This window comes from Populus euphratica, unplaced genomic scaffold (assembly GCF_000495115.2).
Source record: "Populus euphratica unplaced genomic scaffold, PopEup_1.0 scaffold82.1, whole genome shotgun sequence".
Lineage (NCBI taxonomy): Eukaryota > Viridiplantae > Streptophyta > Magnoliopsida > Malpighiales > Salicaceae > Populus > Populus euphratica.
The window spans coordinates 632829-647355 of record NW_011499961.1 but is presented as its reverse complement, the minus strand read 5'-3'; the positions used below and the strand labels follow the sequence as shown (position 1 = coordinate 647355).

At 31.6% G+C, this 14527-nt stretch overlaps 2 protein-coding genes across 2 annotated transcripts; one reads left to right on the top strand and one right to left on the bottom strand.

Moving 5' to 3' along the window:
* Positions 1–983: 983 nt before the first annotated feature.
* On the top strand, positions 984–3778 carry LOC105138733 (endoglucanase 2-like). The gene is made up of 6 exons (XM_011044907.1): positions 984–1435; positions 1576–1859; positions 1996–2433; positions 2541–2688; positions 2846–3012; positions 3097–3778. Exons 1-6 carry the CDS (start codon positions 1213–1215, stop codon positions 3427–3429), a joined length of 1593 nt encoding a protein of 530 aa, XP_011043209.1. The 5' UTR covers positions 984–1212; the 3' UTR covers positions 3430–3778.
* A 91-nt stretch (positions 3779–3869) lies between these two features.
* LOC105138734 (histone H4) lies at positions 3870–4395 on the bottom strand. Its single transcript, XM_011044908.1, has one exon. The coding sequence runs from the start codon at positions 4296–4298 to the stop codon at positions 3987–3989; it is 312 nt and encodes a 103-aa protein (XP_011043210.1). The 5' UTR covers positions 4299–4395; the 3' UTR covers positions 3870–3986.
* Between the last annotated feature and the right edge of the window lie 10132 nt (positions 4396–14527).

The window sequence follows — 14527 nt, the reverse complement described above, 5'->3', positions numbered from 1 at the left end:
GGGATAAGAGATTTCTCATTGGTAGTTGTGTGGATTATTATTAGAGATCGAGTACTTGAATGACTTGTAATTTGCAACAACCTAATTTTAAAGCAATTATTTAAAAATAAAAAAATATCTAATTTTCAGATAATCTTTATATAAATCATAAATAACTTTAGATTGTCTAACAAGATTTTTAAAACTCTAAAATAAAATAAAATTTACAATTTTTATTACATGTATATGTATATGTTTCCAAAAATATAACATAACCAACATATATGGGAGCACGTCCCTTGGTTACATGTTTTGTAGTGATTGATGTTATCACAACCAGCAAAACCTAAAACAAAAACAATTTTTCAGGAGATTAGCTATCACTTTGGACATTTGTCCTCAAATAATTCAAAACTACAAGTGATAAACAGATTGACTATCAACCTTAAACCACAAGGTAAGCACTCTTCTTGGGCAATTTTTTCATCATAAAATATATATATATATATATATATATATATATATATATATCATCCTCTTCCTCTTCAAAAAGTTCTATAATGTAAATATGCACAACACGGCTTTTTAAAATTCTTTTCATCTGCTTTTCAATTTAAGCATCAAAAGAATTCTCGTAAATTAAAATAAAAATGTTTTGCAAATGTCGTAATTGTCCAAACCTTCCACATTCGAACCCCTCTCCCCCTCAAAAAAAAAAAACAAAAAAAATCTTCGGAGCAACCTCATCAAGTGTCAAGTAACTACATTTATGGAATCTTCTTTTCAAGTAACGTATCAACAAAAAAGCACCATCATAAATCTTAACGAAATGCAGTTCCTATTAAACCACAACTGCTGTAGTTGCTGACAGACATGACAAATCCATAGCAGTCACCTTCTAGTTCTAGATAATCCCATCCTTGTTATTTTTAGTGCGCTAAAATTACAAAGCGCTAGCAGAAATGTCTCTGTCAGTTCCAAACAAACGACAAGCCGCCCTGCCGTTCTCAACCTAGTTCCTGCCATCTCAACCTCGTCTTTTTTCAATAACAAGTATCTTTCTCGGCTACTTCCTGACCCTCCACGTCTGCATGCCCCCGTATCCAACGGTTCGCAAACTCTCAGATTCTCACTCCCAATTGTTCAAATTCAAGCGTGTAATCACTGCACCTCTGTGTCTTTTGAGATATAAATAATTTTTTGCTGGACATAACAGTGTGTGTACTACCTTAGATGGAAGCTAAAGAGGTTGAGGATACAAAATCTAATTTTCGTTGGTGTTGGTTTTGGCTAGTCTCAGTGATTGCAATTCTTGTCATAGTAGCAGGTGTACTCGCAATCTTAGAGGACTTAAAAGACTCCAAGAAAGATTCAGCTTCACATCATCCTGGACCTATTGTGAAAAAATATGCTGATGCTCTTGAGATTGCTTTGCAATTCTTCGACGTGCAAAAATGTAAGTCTCTTCCTATCAGAATTACTTCCTCTGCTATTGATTTTGTTACGGGGGAGATAATTTCAGAAAAAAAAATAAGGAAACTAGACTAAATGTTTGTTGTTGGTGAAAATGTTGATGTTATTGATTTATTGTTGCAGCTGGAAAGTTGGTGAATAATAGGATCGTGTGGAGAGGGGATTCAGGGCTACTAGATGGGATTGAGATGAACTTGGATTTATCGAAAGGAATGTATGATGCTGGGGATCTAATGAAGTTTGGATTTCCTATGGCTTTCACTGCAACAATGTTGTCTTGGGCAATTCTTGAATATGGAGAAAATATGAAGACAGTAAAGCAATTAGGACATGCCCGGGATTCACTGAAGTGGATCACTGATTTTCTCATCAATGCTCATCCTTCTGAGAATGTGCTTTATATCCAGGTTCCCTACTTACTCTTAACTTTGAAGATGGTGTCAAAGAAGTTATCCCATCAGCTAACAATTTTCCGTCATTGGCTTCTTTATTTGAGGAAAAATATAAATTTCTGAATTGTTCCAACGTAAAATGTTTGCTTAGGTGGGTGATCCTGAACTGGACCACCAATGCTGGGAAAGACCTGAAACCATCAGAGGAATAAGGCCATTGACGCAAGTTAACACATCCTTCCCTGGGACAGAGGTTGCAGCAGAAACGGCAGCTGCTATGGCATCAGCATCTCTTGTTTTCAAGAAAATCGACTCCTCTTATTCCAATCTGCTCCTTGAACATGCCCAACAACTCTTTTCTTTTGCTGATGCTTATAGAGGTTCTTACAGTGTCAGCATTCCCCAAGTGCAAAACTACTATAACTCCACAGGATATGAAGATGAACTCTTGTGGGCAGCAGCCTGGCTTTATCATGCATCCAAAGACCTGTCGTACCTCAAATATGTAACTGAATTAAATGGTCAACAATTTGCTAATTGGGGAAATCCAACTTGGTTTAGTTGGGACGACAAGCATGCTGGAACTCATGTATGTGTTCATAAAATGCCACTCTTTAAGTTAACAATGTTGTGTAATTTAACGTGGTGATGTTGATTAGGAAAACCAATTCTAATATAGCTTTGACTTTGAGGCAGGTCCTGTTGTCCAGGTTAAATATTTTTGGTGCAAAAGGGATGTCAAGTGAGGAGAACCTTGACCTCCAGATGTACAGGAAAACATCCGATGCCATCATGTGTGAGCTCCTTCCAGATTCACCAACAGCCACATCTAGCAGAACAAAAGGTGATTTTCTTATTGATATCACTGCACATGGATAAACCATGTCATTATGGATGTGAAGTCATCAAAATTATCTAGTTATTGTTGTTCTATGGATATTAATTCTATTAACATTTCGGTGGAGTCCTTAATCCATTGAACAGTCCTTATATCAATGCAGGTGGTCTGATATGGGTCTCACAATGGAACTGCTTGCAACATGCTATGGCTTCTGCATTTCTAGCTGTTCTATTCAGTGATTACATGGTCACAACCCAGATTTCAACTCTATATTGCCATGGAAAATCCTACAGTCCAGCTGATTTGCGCGACTTTTCCATTTCACAGGTATGCTACCTCAAATTAGATGTCTACAATTTCTGGATTTTATGCTTGTTTATTACTCATCGCCTTGGATGCAAATATTTTCAGGCAGATTATATTTTGGGAAATAATCCAATGAAAATGAGCTACCTTGTTGGGTATGGGAGTAACTACCCTCAAAAAGTTCATCATAGGGGAGCTTCAATTCCTGTCGACGCCAACACTACCTGCAAGGATGGATTCACGTGGCTTGACTCGATCAATCCCAATCCAAATGTTGCTGTTGGAGCAGTGGTTGGTGGCCCCTTCCTAAACGAAACCTATATCGACTCACGAAACAACTGGATGCAAGCTGAACCTACCACTTACAACAGTGCTCTTGTTGCCAGTCTCCTCTCCAGCTTAGTCAGGAGTTCTTCGGTGGTCGACTCTTTCACATAGCACCGACGCATGTAAAATCAGCACCCTGTAGTTTGATCCAAGTTTTATGGGCATTCCACTTGGGACGAAAAGCATGGGCCTGCCAAAAACACATTAGCCGTGCGAATCTTCATACAGTAGCTTGATTTTACAAAATTAAGGGTAACAGGTAAATCCAAGTGCAGTAAGCATACCTACAGGGAATTAGAAAAACAAGTACAAAGCATGATTTGCCTCAACCAAATCCCTTCACAGACCGAACGTCAAACACATTGACTACGTTCAAATTTCTTTTTCATGCTTCATCAATCCTCTCAACCCAGTTTCTTAAATTTCACCAGAAACAATTTCATGGGCTCATTTTGCAGCATCAAACAAATTGAATTAAAATGCAGCAAACAATCATGGCCTCAAATAGCAGCAACATTTGATTAATAAAGAAAGATAAAACAATAGACAAAAGACAGAATTGACGTAATCTTTCCATTTTAGATTCAAATTTCTTGTTACAGCTCACAAGAGATGTAGATTCCTTGGCAAAATAAACCCATACAAAATGAACAGAAGACACAGAAAACCTAACCCCCAAACCCATACAAGGTACGACCTTGCCTCTTTAGAGCATAGACAACATCCATGGCAGTCACGGTCTTTCTCCTAGCATGCTCTGTATAAGTAACAGCATCACGAATCACGTTCTCCAGAAAGATCTTCAAAACTCCTCTTGTTTCTTCATAAATGAGCCCGCTAATTCTCTTCACACCACCTCTTCTTGCTAGCCTTCTAATTGCTGGCTTCGTAATTCCTTGAATGTTATCTCTTAGCACCTTCCTGTGCCTCTTCGCACCTCCCTTTCCCAGCCCTTTTCCTCCTTTTCCTCTCCCGGACATCTTCTACGCAAGCTTTCCTGGAAAATTTAAAGTTATTTTCTCGGATACCAAAAGCAGAGACTTCCAATTTTGATGAACGCAGGGATATTTGTTGGGTATATATGGTGGGCAGAGCGGGGTTTTTTCAACTTTTCAGATTGGCGGTCACAAGATTTGTGTTTTTTGTGGTTTAATATGCACCGATGGTTTGAGAACATCTGACGGCTGTTATCAGATACTGAAATCTTAACTCGGATTGCCAGCGTGGCTTCATTCTGTTTGTAAGATCCGGTGGATTTATGTGTTATCCATGGTTTAAAATGTTAATCCGCGTCAAGAGGGTTGCTGCCTGTATTGACCGTTTATTGGGTCGATCCAACGGTTAAAGAGATAAACAGGATATATGGATTGCCAGCGTGGCGTTTTTTCCAACTGGATAATGGGCCACGATTTGTGGCGCGTCCGATCAGGATATTTTTAAATATAAAAAAACATTTGTCAGTATTAATGTATTTTCTAGTTGCAATAACAAATATAGTTAACTAAATGTATATATTTAATAAAATAAATTATGAATTAAATGTGTTAATAAATTTTAAAAAGAGATTTTAACACGGATTAAAAGTTAATTTATCGAGCTAAGAAATACGAGAAATATTTAAAAGCTAAGATATTTCATCTTAAAATATGGAAATAACTTTATTTTTTTTTAATTATTTATTTAGCACAAAATTATTCTAAGAAGAGTAATAAGTAAAACTCCATCAACAACAAACTAATTTAATAGTAAAAGTCTTCATTTTTTTTATTAACATTTTTAATTTTAACAAAAAAAATAAATCGAACTTTTTTTATTAAAATTCAAAAGCAATTATAATATATAACAAAAAGAAACGTGGATAATTTACACTTCATTCCTAACATTCCTAACACGAATATCTAACTGTAAAAGTCTGATTACTTCACCCTAAATAAAACAAATTGGGTTGACTAAATAACACTAGTTTAACATTGAATTGAACTAAAAATCATGGTTTAACCTGAAATTAATGCAAATCAAATAATTAAACAAAAAAAAATAGATTAATATTTAAAAAAAACATAAAAAATTATAACAATAATAGATCAAACACCAAGAACATGATAAACATTTAAAAAGAAATTCAACAAACACAAATCTTAAACCAGACAAGTTTTTTATGCAATCAAGGATAAAATTTTGTTTGTGATCATAGATCAAGAATATATCATCTATTTTCTTCGATTAAAACTTAAAAATCACGATTTGATCAAAATGTATTTGGTCAATCGAAGAAACCTTAAAATCTAAATGCATAAATACATGTTATTAATATGTTTTAACCTTAGATTATTTATTAAAAATGATAAAATAACATGTATGTGCCAATAATTAACCTAAAAAAGCTAGAAAAATAAGAGACTAAAGCAAAGTTCATGCAAATAACATAAACCTAGAATTTGAAAAAAAATTAAAAATTTAAGAACTAAATTCAATACCCAAATTTGGCCTTATAAGTCCATAAATACATTGTTTTTTATCTTTACAAACCACATTACCTATACCAAGCATAATTGAATTTAAAAAACTAACAAATAACATTAAATCATTAATAAACATGCATGAATTCCCAAAATTCAAAACTATCAAAGCTAGACAGCAAACATATTCATATTATTTGAATTCAAAACTTGATATGTATAACATTTATATGCCAAAACATACTTGTATGAACTATAAACTTACACTACAAACATCAAATTGATCAACATGCTTCCAAAATCTTTAACCCATAAACAAAACCAATTTACTGTTTTATTACAAAACAAATTTAATTATAAAATCACAATATCTCAAATACATCACTAACATGTTCTTGGGCTAAAAACACATATTCAAACAAACATTAAAATCAAGAATCATGCCTTTAGTGTAAGCCTCATTTATACATTATTGATCAAAACTAGAACAAGCTATCATAATGAAAGCTTGAGCAATCTCAAACATACTTAAAACAAGAATAAAAACAAAATAAACTTTGTTGAAAAACATCAAATTATTCCAACAACAAAATCAATCCAAAAATGCAAAATGTGCTTAAACAACATCAAAAGAGATTTAAACATTAAGAGATTTAAACATTAAGAAATCATGAATAGATAGACCATATAGACTCCACCCTTGAACTTTAACATGGTTATACTTTCTCCAAGCTTGCTAGATATAAACTATTGTTTTCTTTCTTTTTTCTTTTTCTTTTTCATTTTACTATCTTTCTATTTCAAAGCTCTTTAGACCTTATATGTTAGGCTCTTGAACCTTTATATCACGGTCTTTTCACAATGTGTTTCTTCATTTTTTTTTCTTTTTTTTCTTGATTTTTCAAGGGATATTTGTCGGGTTTTGCTAAGATTTTTGATGGGTTCAAATATGTATTGATCAAATCTTAGCCTTTTGATCAAAATAAAAGGGTTCTAAAATACATTTCACATTTATGAGCTCTGTACCTATGCTGGTTTCAATAATAATTTTGCAACAAACTTGATTTTTGGAAGTTTTGGTGGTTTTCCAAACTTGGAAGACTAATAAATTTGTTTCTGGCTTTTGATTTTGGGAGAAGTGTGACAAACCTTTGATAAGAACCCATTGATAAAGCTTGAAATGTGAACACATGAAAAAGATTAGTGATTTTGTGAAATGAGTATCACAACTATTGATAACTGAGATGACCACTTATGAGGCTTCATCAAAGTAACTCTGACATCATCATTATTGAAGACTACCTGATCTTACTAGAGGGTGTACATATATTTTGTTTAGATCCAACCTTACTTAATTTGGTGATTTGTAACTCCATATTTATTAGTTTGAAAGTGTGAATCCACATAATCTAAAATCTGAAAATACAGTGATAGCTTATTGAGGATAAGATATTGTTAAGTTTATTAAAGAAAATAAGATATAAATGTTAGATGAAAGTGACTGATCTTTGTAAATGGGATGTTTCTCAATTGAACAGTGGTTGTTACAGCCTTAGAGGTGGTCGGAAATGCCACATTTATTTGCCTAAAAGTGCCTACTTGATCAACCAAAATTATCAAAAAAGAAGTTAAATAGTGATTGAACGATGCATAAGTTAAACCCTAGAAATTAGGATTTCAATTTGGGATTTGATATATCTCATTTTAGTCGTTATTCTTTTAATTGCACTTGTAATTGCCTCCAAAACTTTTAATTTCATACAATTTCACCATTGTCAAACTCAATTATTAGCCCTAAAGTTTAATATCATTTTTATTTTGGTTATTAGTTTTCAATTTATATGCTTGAACCCTTAATTAATCATTAAACCTTTAATTTTTTTCAATTTGGTCTCTTGATTTGGTCAATTTCAGCTCTTACAATCACATGTCCTTTTTAGTTTAGTCCTTGATTTTGGATTTTTTCAATTAAGTTCCTAACTACCCATTAAACTTCATGATTTGTGCAATTAAGCTCCTGATTTAACCAAATTAACCTTTTAAAATTGCAAATCGACCTCGAGACTTTAATTTCTTCTAATTAAAGCATAAATTAACTCCAAATATTTTTTTTTACAAGTAAGTCCTCAATAAAAATAATTAAACTTTCCAAAATTATTGAGTCATTACTTAATATTTTCACCAAATAAATCCTTTGTCAATAAGATTTGGGTTGTCAATTTCACTAATCTTATATATGTTGGTCCTTCAATTTTTCTGCCTATTATTTTGATCTTTCACCACCAATTTGAACAATCTTTTAGGCTTTCTTTCCAAGGAGTTCGCTCATGACATGATGGATGTTTCCCGGCTTCATGATTTAGTAGCTCCATCGAACAGTCGATATCTTCAACAATAAGCATAGCATGATTGGACATATTGAAGTAAGGGAAGAATCAGAACTGACAGCAGACAGTTTCAAGTTTTAGATATCAAAATTAAGATGATTGGCCATGGCTGCTATCAAGCTTGATTTCCCAGTTCCGAGAGGGCCGTACAACAAATAGCCCCGTTTCCATACTTTACCAATCCTCTTGTAACACTCCTTTCCCTTGATGAATTTATCAAGATCCTCTGTAACTTTTTGTTTGAGGTTTCCATCCATTGCTGGCATATCAGTAGTCATAGTGTGATCCAAATTGATCCCCTTACAGCTCCATCCATCACGTCCCCCGCGAGTAGTGTAAAACTTCACTACCCTGTTTTGATCCTTAATTTTCTTAGCCATTTCAAGAATGCAAGGCAGATACTTATTCCTAATCATACAGGCATGTCGCTTATGAAAGCAAAGCTCATACTGGAGTGTTGCATTGAATTCACTGCAATAAGTCCAATTCATGCCGATACCATGGAAATTGTCGACAATCTTACAGTTCCTGTCAAGACTAAACGTCGGTGCCTTGATGTTCTCGTTCTTGTCCATCGTGACTCGCTGCGGAACAGATGCAGTAGAGAAAGCATTGCTGCCAAGATATATCATCAAGGCATAAGAAAATGTTTTTTTTATCCTTCAGGTGAGGCTTTAACAACCGTGGTGAGTTCAGAGGAGAAACGACTAGCTAATTCCTTTAAAAAACTGCGTATTTCTTGCGGAACGAAATCATTGATGTAGCCACGTAGAATTGCAACAGAAGCTATCAGGATAGACTTGATCTCATTGATCTTCTTTTTACGGCTTGCCAGCCCTATGCTGTTCCTTTTCTTTTTCTTTGTTTTTATTGTCGCTATACGATGGCAGGCGATGACATCACTCTTTTTGTTTATTTAACCAAAAAGATAAGATTTTTTTCAATCGGGAAAAACAAAGATTTTATTAGAGTCACCATCTAGTTATTTGAGAGAACTAGAAATTCAAAATTAGACACTGGTCCCAGAGATTCAAGTACTGGGTTAGTTATGATTAAGGGAAGGTAGACACCACCCTTAAAACATCCTTTCGGAGAAAGTTTACCTTTACTTGTGTGTTTTTTTATTTGCTTCAAATGCTATTATATTTTGAACTTATTTGCAATTTATTTTTTTTAAAAAAAAAATGGTTAACGTCGGTCCCTAAAAATAGGAGACACGTTAAAAATGACATCGGTCCCTAAAACTACGAGATTTTGTCTAAAATATCGACATTTGTCCCTAAAAAAGAGAGTTATATCTGATTTACCAAAAGAAATAATAATGGACATAATCCATATTTGGTATTTAAATTTTTGACATCGGTCCTTTTCTGTAAATAAAAGAGACATGTCGACAAACAATATTCATATGAGAGATACTTCAAAAATGACATCAGTCCCTAAAAAATAGAAGACTTGTCTAAAATATTGACATTTGTCCCTAAAAAGGAGAATTACATTTAGGTTACCAAAAGAAATAATAATGGACATAATCCATATTAGGTATTTAAATTTTTGACATCAGTCCTTTTCTGTAAATAAAAAAAACGTGTTGACAAATAATATTTATTTATAAAACAAAAATTATTTTGATATCGTTGAGAAATGGATATATTCATACTTGAGAATCGGGTTTTGAACCCATGATAAGATGGGTGTTAGACCCGCGTCGTTATTTCTTTTATATATATATATATTTTTTTTTACATGTAAAAATTTTTACAAGTATTTATATATAAAAATATCAAAAATACCATAAAAATTACATGAGTGCCACTATATAGGTAAAAGAATGAAATACCCTTGAATTTTTTAGAAATTTATGAAAATGCCACTGGCGGCGCGTGAGCCTCACAGGTGGGTACTATTGGAGGCAGTGAAATTTCCCGATGAGATTCCGGCCAACAAATGGTTGATTCTAGTAGATCTGAGGGAGATGATTCTGATGACGGTGGTTTCGACTTCTATTGATGGCTGATGAGGGAGAATCGTCGGCTTGAAGCTTCGGGTGGCCGATGACAGTCGCGACCTTTTTCCTACCAGATGAGGTGGCAAAAACGCGTAAAACGGCCGGGATTTTGCTTCAGAGGGGTGATTCACCTTTTTGTGGTGGTTTGGCGGCTTAAAACGATCGAAAATGGGAGATCGGATGAGAGAGAGAGAATTGCCTGCAATAGGAGAGAGAGACTCCAAGATGTTGCTATGGTATGAACGCGTGGAGGGTGCACCGGTGCCTCTGCAGGTTGTGAACCGTTGGATCGCGAATGAACTGGTCCTGAGGCTGGGATTGACTTGATCTGCAAGTTGATCGGACGATCTAGATGGGCTGAGTTGTGATCCGGTGTGACGCGGTGTACCGAGTGTTTGGTACACCTGATGACGTGGCACAACAGGATCGAAGAGCAGATTATTTTAAGGGCTAAGATGGATCTGAGTTTTAATCCAATGTGGTAAGCCCTATTGTATCCTATTAAATCAAAGGCCCAGATTTAAACACTATTAGATTTAACGGTTAGGATATTTTTGATATTTTTCAAATTGTTTTTTTTTTAAATCAATAATTTACTCGCATGAAGAAAAAATAGAAAAAACATGAATAGTATCATAAACATAAACAATAAGCTCTCTCTCCTCTTTTTTTTCCTCTCTGGCATACTTATTTTCATTGACTATTTATAGCCAATAAAGAGGGTATAAAAAATCACGTAATGTGTAAAATTTCAATATTACAGCTGCATCGCCTACCATATTAAAAAATCCTCCGCCTAAAATGATAAAACTGTATTATTTTTTTGTTTTATTAGATATAATAATAATAAATATTTATAGGGGTAAAATTAAAAACTCAAATCAGTATTAGAAAAAGCTCGTTTCAACCGCTAAAAATCAATTTTAATTACCGAAAATTATATTGGAACATTAAAAAAAATCTTTATATGGGTATCAACTCATTGGACCAGGTTTTTTACCAAAAATAATAGTTTTGACCAAAAATAGCCTGAAACTCATTTTTTATCCTAGTCAACATGGTGGGACCTATATTGACCGGCGGACTCGGTTTTGACCGAAAATGATGGTTTTGACCCGAAACTCATTTTTTATCCCAGTCAACATGGTTTGACCCGTATTCACTTGGTGGACTCGGTTTTGACCCGAAACAACCCGAAACTCGTTTTTTATCCTGGTCGATATGGTTTAACCCGTATTGACTTGATGGACCCAGTTTTGATCGAAAGAATTGGTTGACCCGAGAAAAATATATTTTAATTTTTTTTTAATATTATTTTTTTATGAATAATAAAATAAAATAACATTTGAGAAAATCTCAATGAATTCAAAATTAGGTTACAATATTTGTATCGGCAATGATGTTAATCTCTGATGGTGTGTTCCAAGTTCTATAGCAAACAAAGTGCTGGTATGGATGATGTAAATTCAAAGACTAATCCTAGAAGGAGAAACCAAATTTCTATCGACTTTCAGCTCAATCATGGAAAAACTGTGCTGTAGATATGGACACCAAAATTTCTCCTAGCGCAAAGAAGTTTACCTGGAATTTCCTGACGAGGAGAAAGGTAGGTGAAGTGGCTTTTAGGATTGGAAAGATTACTTACTAGTTATTTTGGATTGATTAATCAAGTGCCTTCCTTTCTGATTTTTAATTCAGATTTTGTAAAGAAGTAGAAACAATCAATCAATGGAAGGTTTAAGTGCTCTTGCATCTCGGTTTATTCAAGATTTACAAAAAGTTGGGACTTGTAATTCAAGGTAGCCACGATAGGTTATAGAGTTGTTGAAGAGGCTGCTTCTTATTGTACTGGGCTATCGCTGTCACTGACGAGGCAAAGTACTTGGAATTTGGGTGGAAGGATGGGCAGAGCTAGGAGAATTACATGTAGATTTTGGAAACGTGGTTGAAATTCTATTTAAAAAAAAAATTTATTTTTTATCTAAAGTTAATTTTTTTTATATATTTAAATAGTTTTTGATATACTAGTATAAAAAATAAATTTTTAAAATAATAAATATTATTTTAATATATTTTTAAATAAAAAATATATTTAAAAATAACCGTTAATTCACTATAAAACACTCTGTTAATTTTTCAAAATAATTCTACTACTATAGAAAAGGGACCTTCATGTAAAAAAAAGAATTTATTTATTAACAATACATAATTTTAAATTATATAATTTTACATGTAAATAAAATTTTTATCTTAACAACATTATTATTTATTAAAAATAGTTAAAACCCCTTTAGAAAACGCTCTAGCTCTAGACATCAAAAATATTGTTTATATAACAATATTTTTATCATTTTACCTAAAAAACTTAATACATGTTTATGTTTTAAACAGCATTGAAATCTTTTTACATGGCTCATTTATAATTACCAAACAAAACAAGAAAAATAAATATTTTTGTAAGTTGATTATATAATAAAATGAATAAAATAAAATTAAACCTAGTGTTAAGGAATATTTTTATATTTTCACAATATTTTTTTTCTTTATTATAATTTAAGTTAAGGGGCTATTTAATATTTTACAAATATAACAAATAATGAATAATAATAATGCACAATAAAACAATGAAAATACTATTAAAATAAAACAAAACATTAAAGTTAAAGATAAAGGGCTTCTTGATCTTTGAATAATAATTTTTTTTATAATTATAAAATCAGTTTATAGACACTTTGATATTTGATTGAATAAAAAATAGATGCGTGCTTTGTGGTGCATCCAAGGCGTCTATGCCCTAAATAAAAAACAAAAAAGATATTCACATGTGAAGCATTTAAAAATGTGTGAAAGGTGCTCATACTTTTCAGTCAATACATGCGACTCTATCTAATATAATTTTTTTTTAACTATATTGTTGGAAGCACCACCATGTTCTCATCCTGTTGGTATGGCGTGTATCTCCATTGGTGATTCAGTTTGTAACCAATAGATCTTTCTTTCCCCTTTTCATTTCTCTTTTATCCTAAAAATTACAGCTTGACTCACTTGGTTGTTGGCGTTTCAACTTCAATATTTATTATTTTAAGTTTTAATTTTTGGTCCTCATTATTTTGTATAAGTTTTACTTCTTTTTAATTTCATTCTTCAATCACAATTTACCAAATATTATATTTTTTTGATTTGGTATTCATTCTTTGGATTTATAATTTTTTACCTTGGCTCTTTTGTAAAAGTTTTATTGGTTTTTAATTTTATCATTTAATTCAAAATTGATGGTATTATGTTTTTTTCTTTTTAATTTGGTCATTATTATTTTTATTTTCTTTTTTTTCTCGACTCTTTTATAAAGTTATTATTTTTTTCAATTTTATCCTTCAATCAAAATATTACTTTTATTTTTTTATGTCAATTTTGATCCTCATTATTTTATTCTTTTACTAAATTAATTTTTCTTTTCAATTTCATCATTCAATTAAATTTAAAATTTATTTTGTATTTTAATTTTGATCCTTATTTTTTTTAACTGCTGTTTTTTAACCTTTTGTATAATTAATTTTTTTATCTAATTTTATTTTTTAATATTTGATTGATTAAGAATTGAATTTTATAGTTTGTACAAAATTGGATGCTTTGGGTCTAATAATCTAGGTTATGAGTTTGAAAAGTCAGTGTATGTATTGTAAAATACTTTTATAATCCTTTTTTTTGTTATTTAAATCTTATAATCTAGACTACGAGTTTGATAAGATATATTAGATTAGTTCGATCCTAATTACTAATTATATATTTGTCATAATTAGTTATTTTTATGTTATTTTTTTTTATCTATTTTGATATCTAAACATTTTTTTTTTAAAATAGTTTAGTTATACACAAACACTGAGGCTATTATTCATTCACGTGGAAAAATTATCTAAAATCACTTTGATTTTTTTTATATTATTACTTTCAAGAGAAAATTGTATGAAATGTAAGTTTACAAATTTAAATATGAATAGCTTAATTGAACATGACTCAATTAGAAAATGATTTTTTTTAAAAAAAATTTAATTTTATATATTTTTAATTTCATCTCATCTCCACCGACTAATTTTCTTTCTAAAAGCTAATTTTCTTTCTAAAAGCTGTGTCACCTATACCCGTTTATTATTTTATTGGATCATAATAAAGTAAAGTATGAATATTTATTTTTAATGAAGTTAATATTTGTATCTGAGATTAGATTGTAATAATAATTATTTTTAATGTATTTTTAATTAAAAATATATTAATATAATATTTTTTTAAAATTTATTTTTAACTTCAATAAATAAAAATAATTTAAAAATTAATTTTAAACAAAAATTTTAACAAAA

What these genes read in the sequence shown, in the direction of transcription:
- LOC105138733 (XM_011044907.1), top strand. Translation starts at nt 1,213, where the DNA reads ATGGAAGCTAAAGAGGTTGAGGATACAAAATCTAATTTTCGTTGGTGT. An exon ending in ACAAGCATGCTGGAACTCAT is followed by an intron (nt 2,434 to 2,540) that starts GTATGTGTTCAT and finishes ACTTTGAGGCAG; the next exon opens with GTCCTGTTGTCCAGGTTAAA. An exon ending in GCGACTTTTCCATTTCACAG is followed by an intron (nt 3,013 to 3,096) that starts GTATGCTACCTC and finishes AAATATTTTCAG; the next exon opens with GCAGATTATATTTTGGGAAA.
- LOC105138734 (XM_011044908.1), bottom strand. Translation starts at nt 4,298, where the DNA reads ATGTCCGGGAGAGGAAAAGGAGGAAAAGGGCTGGGAAAGGGAGGTGCG.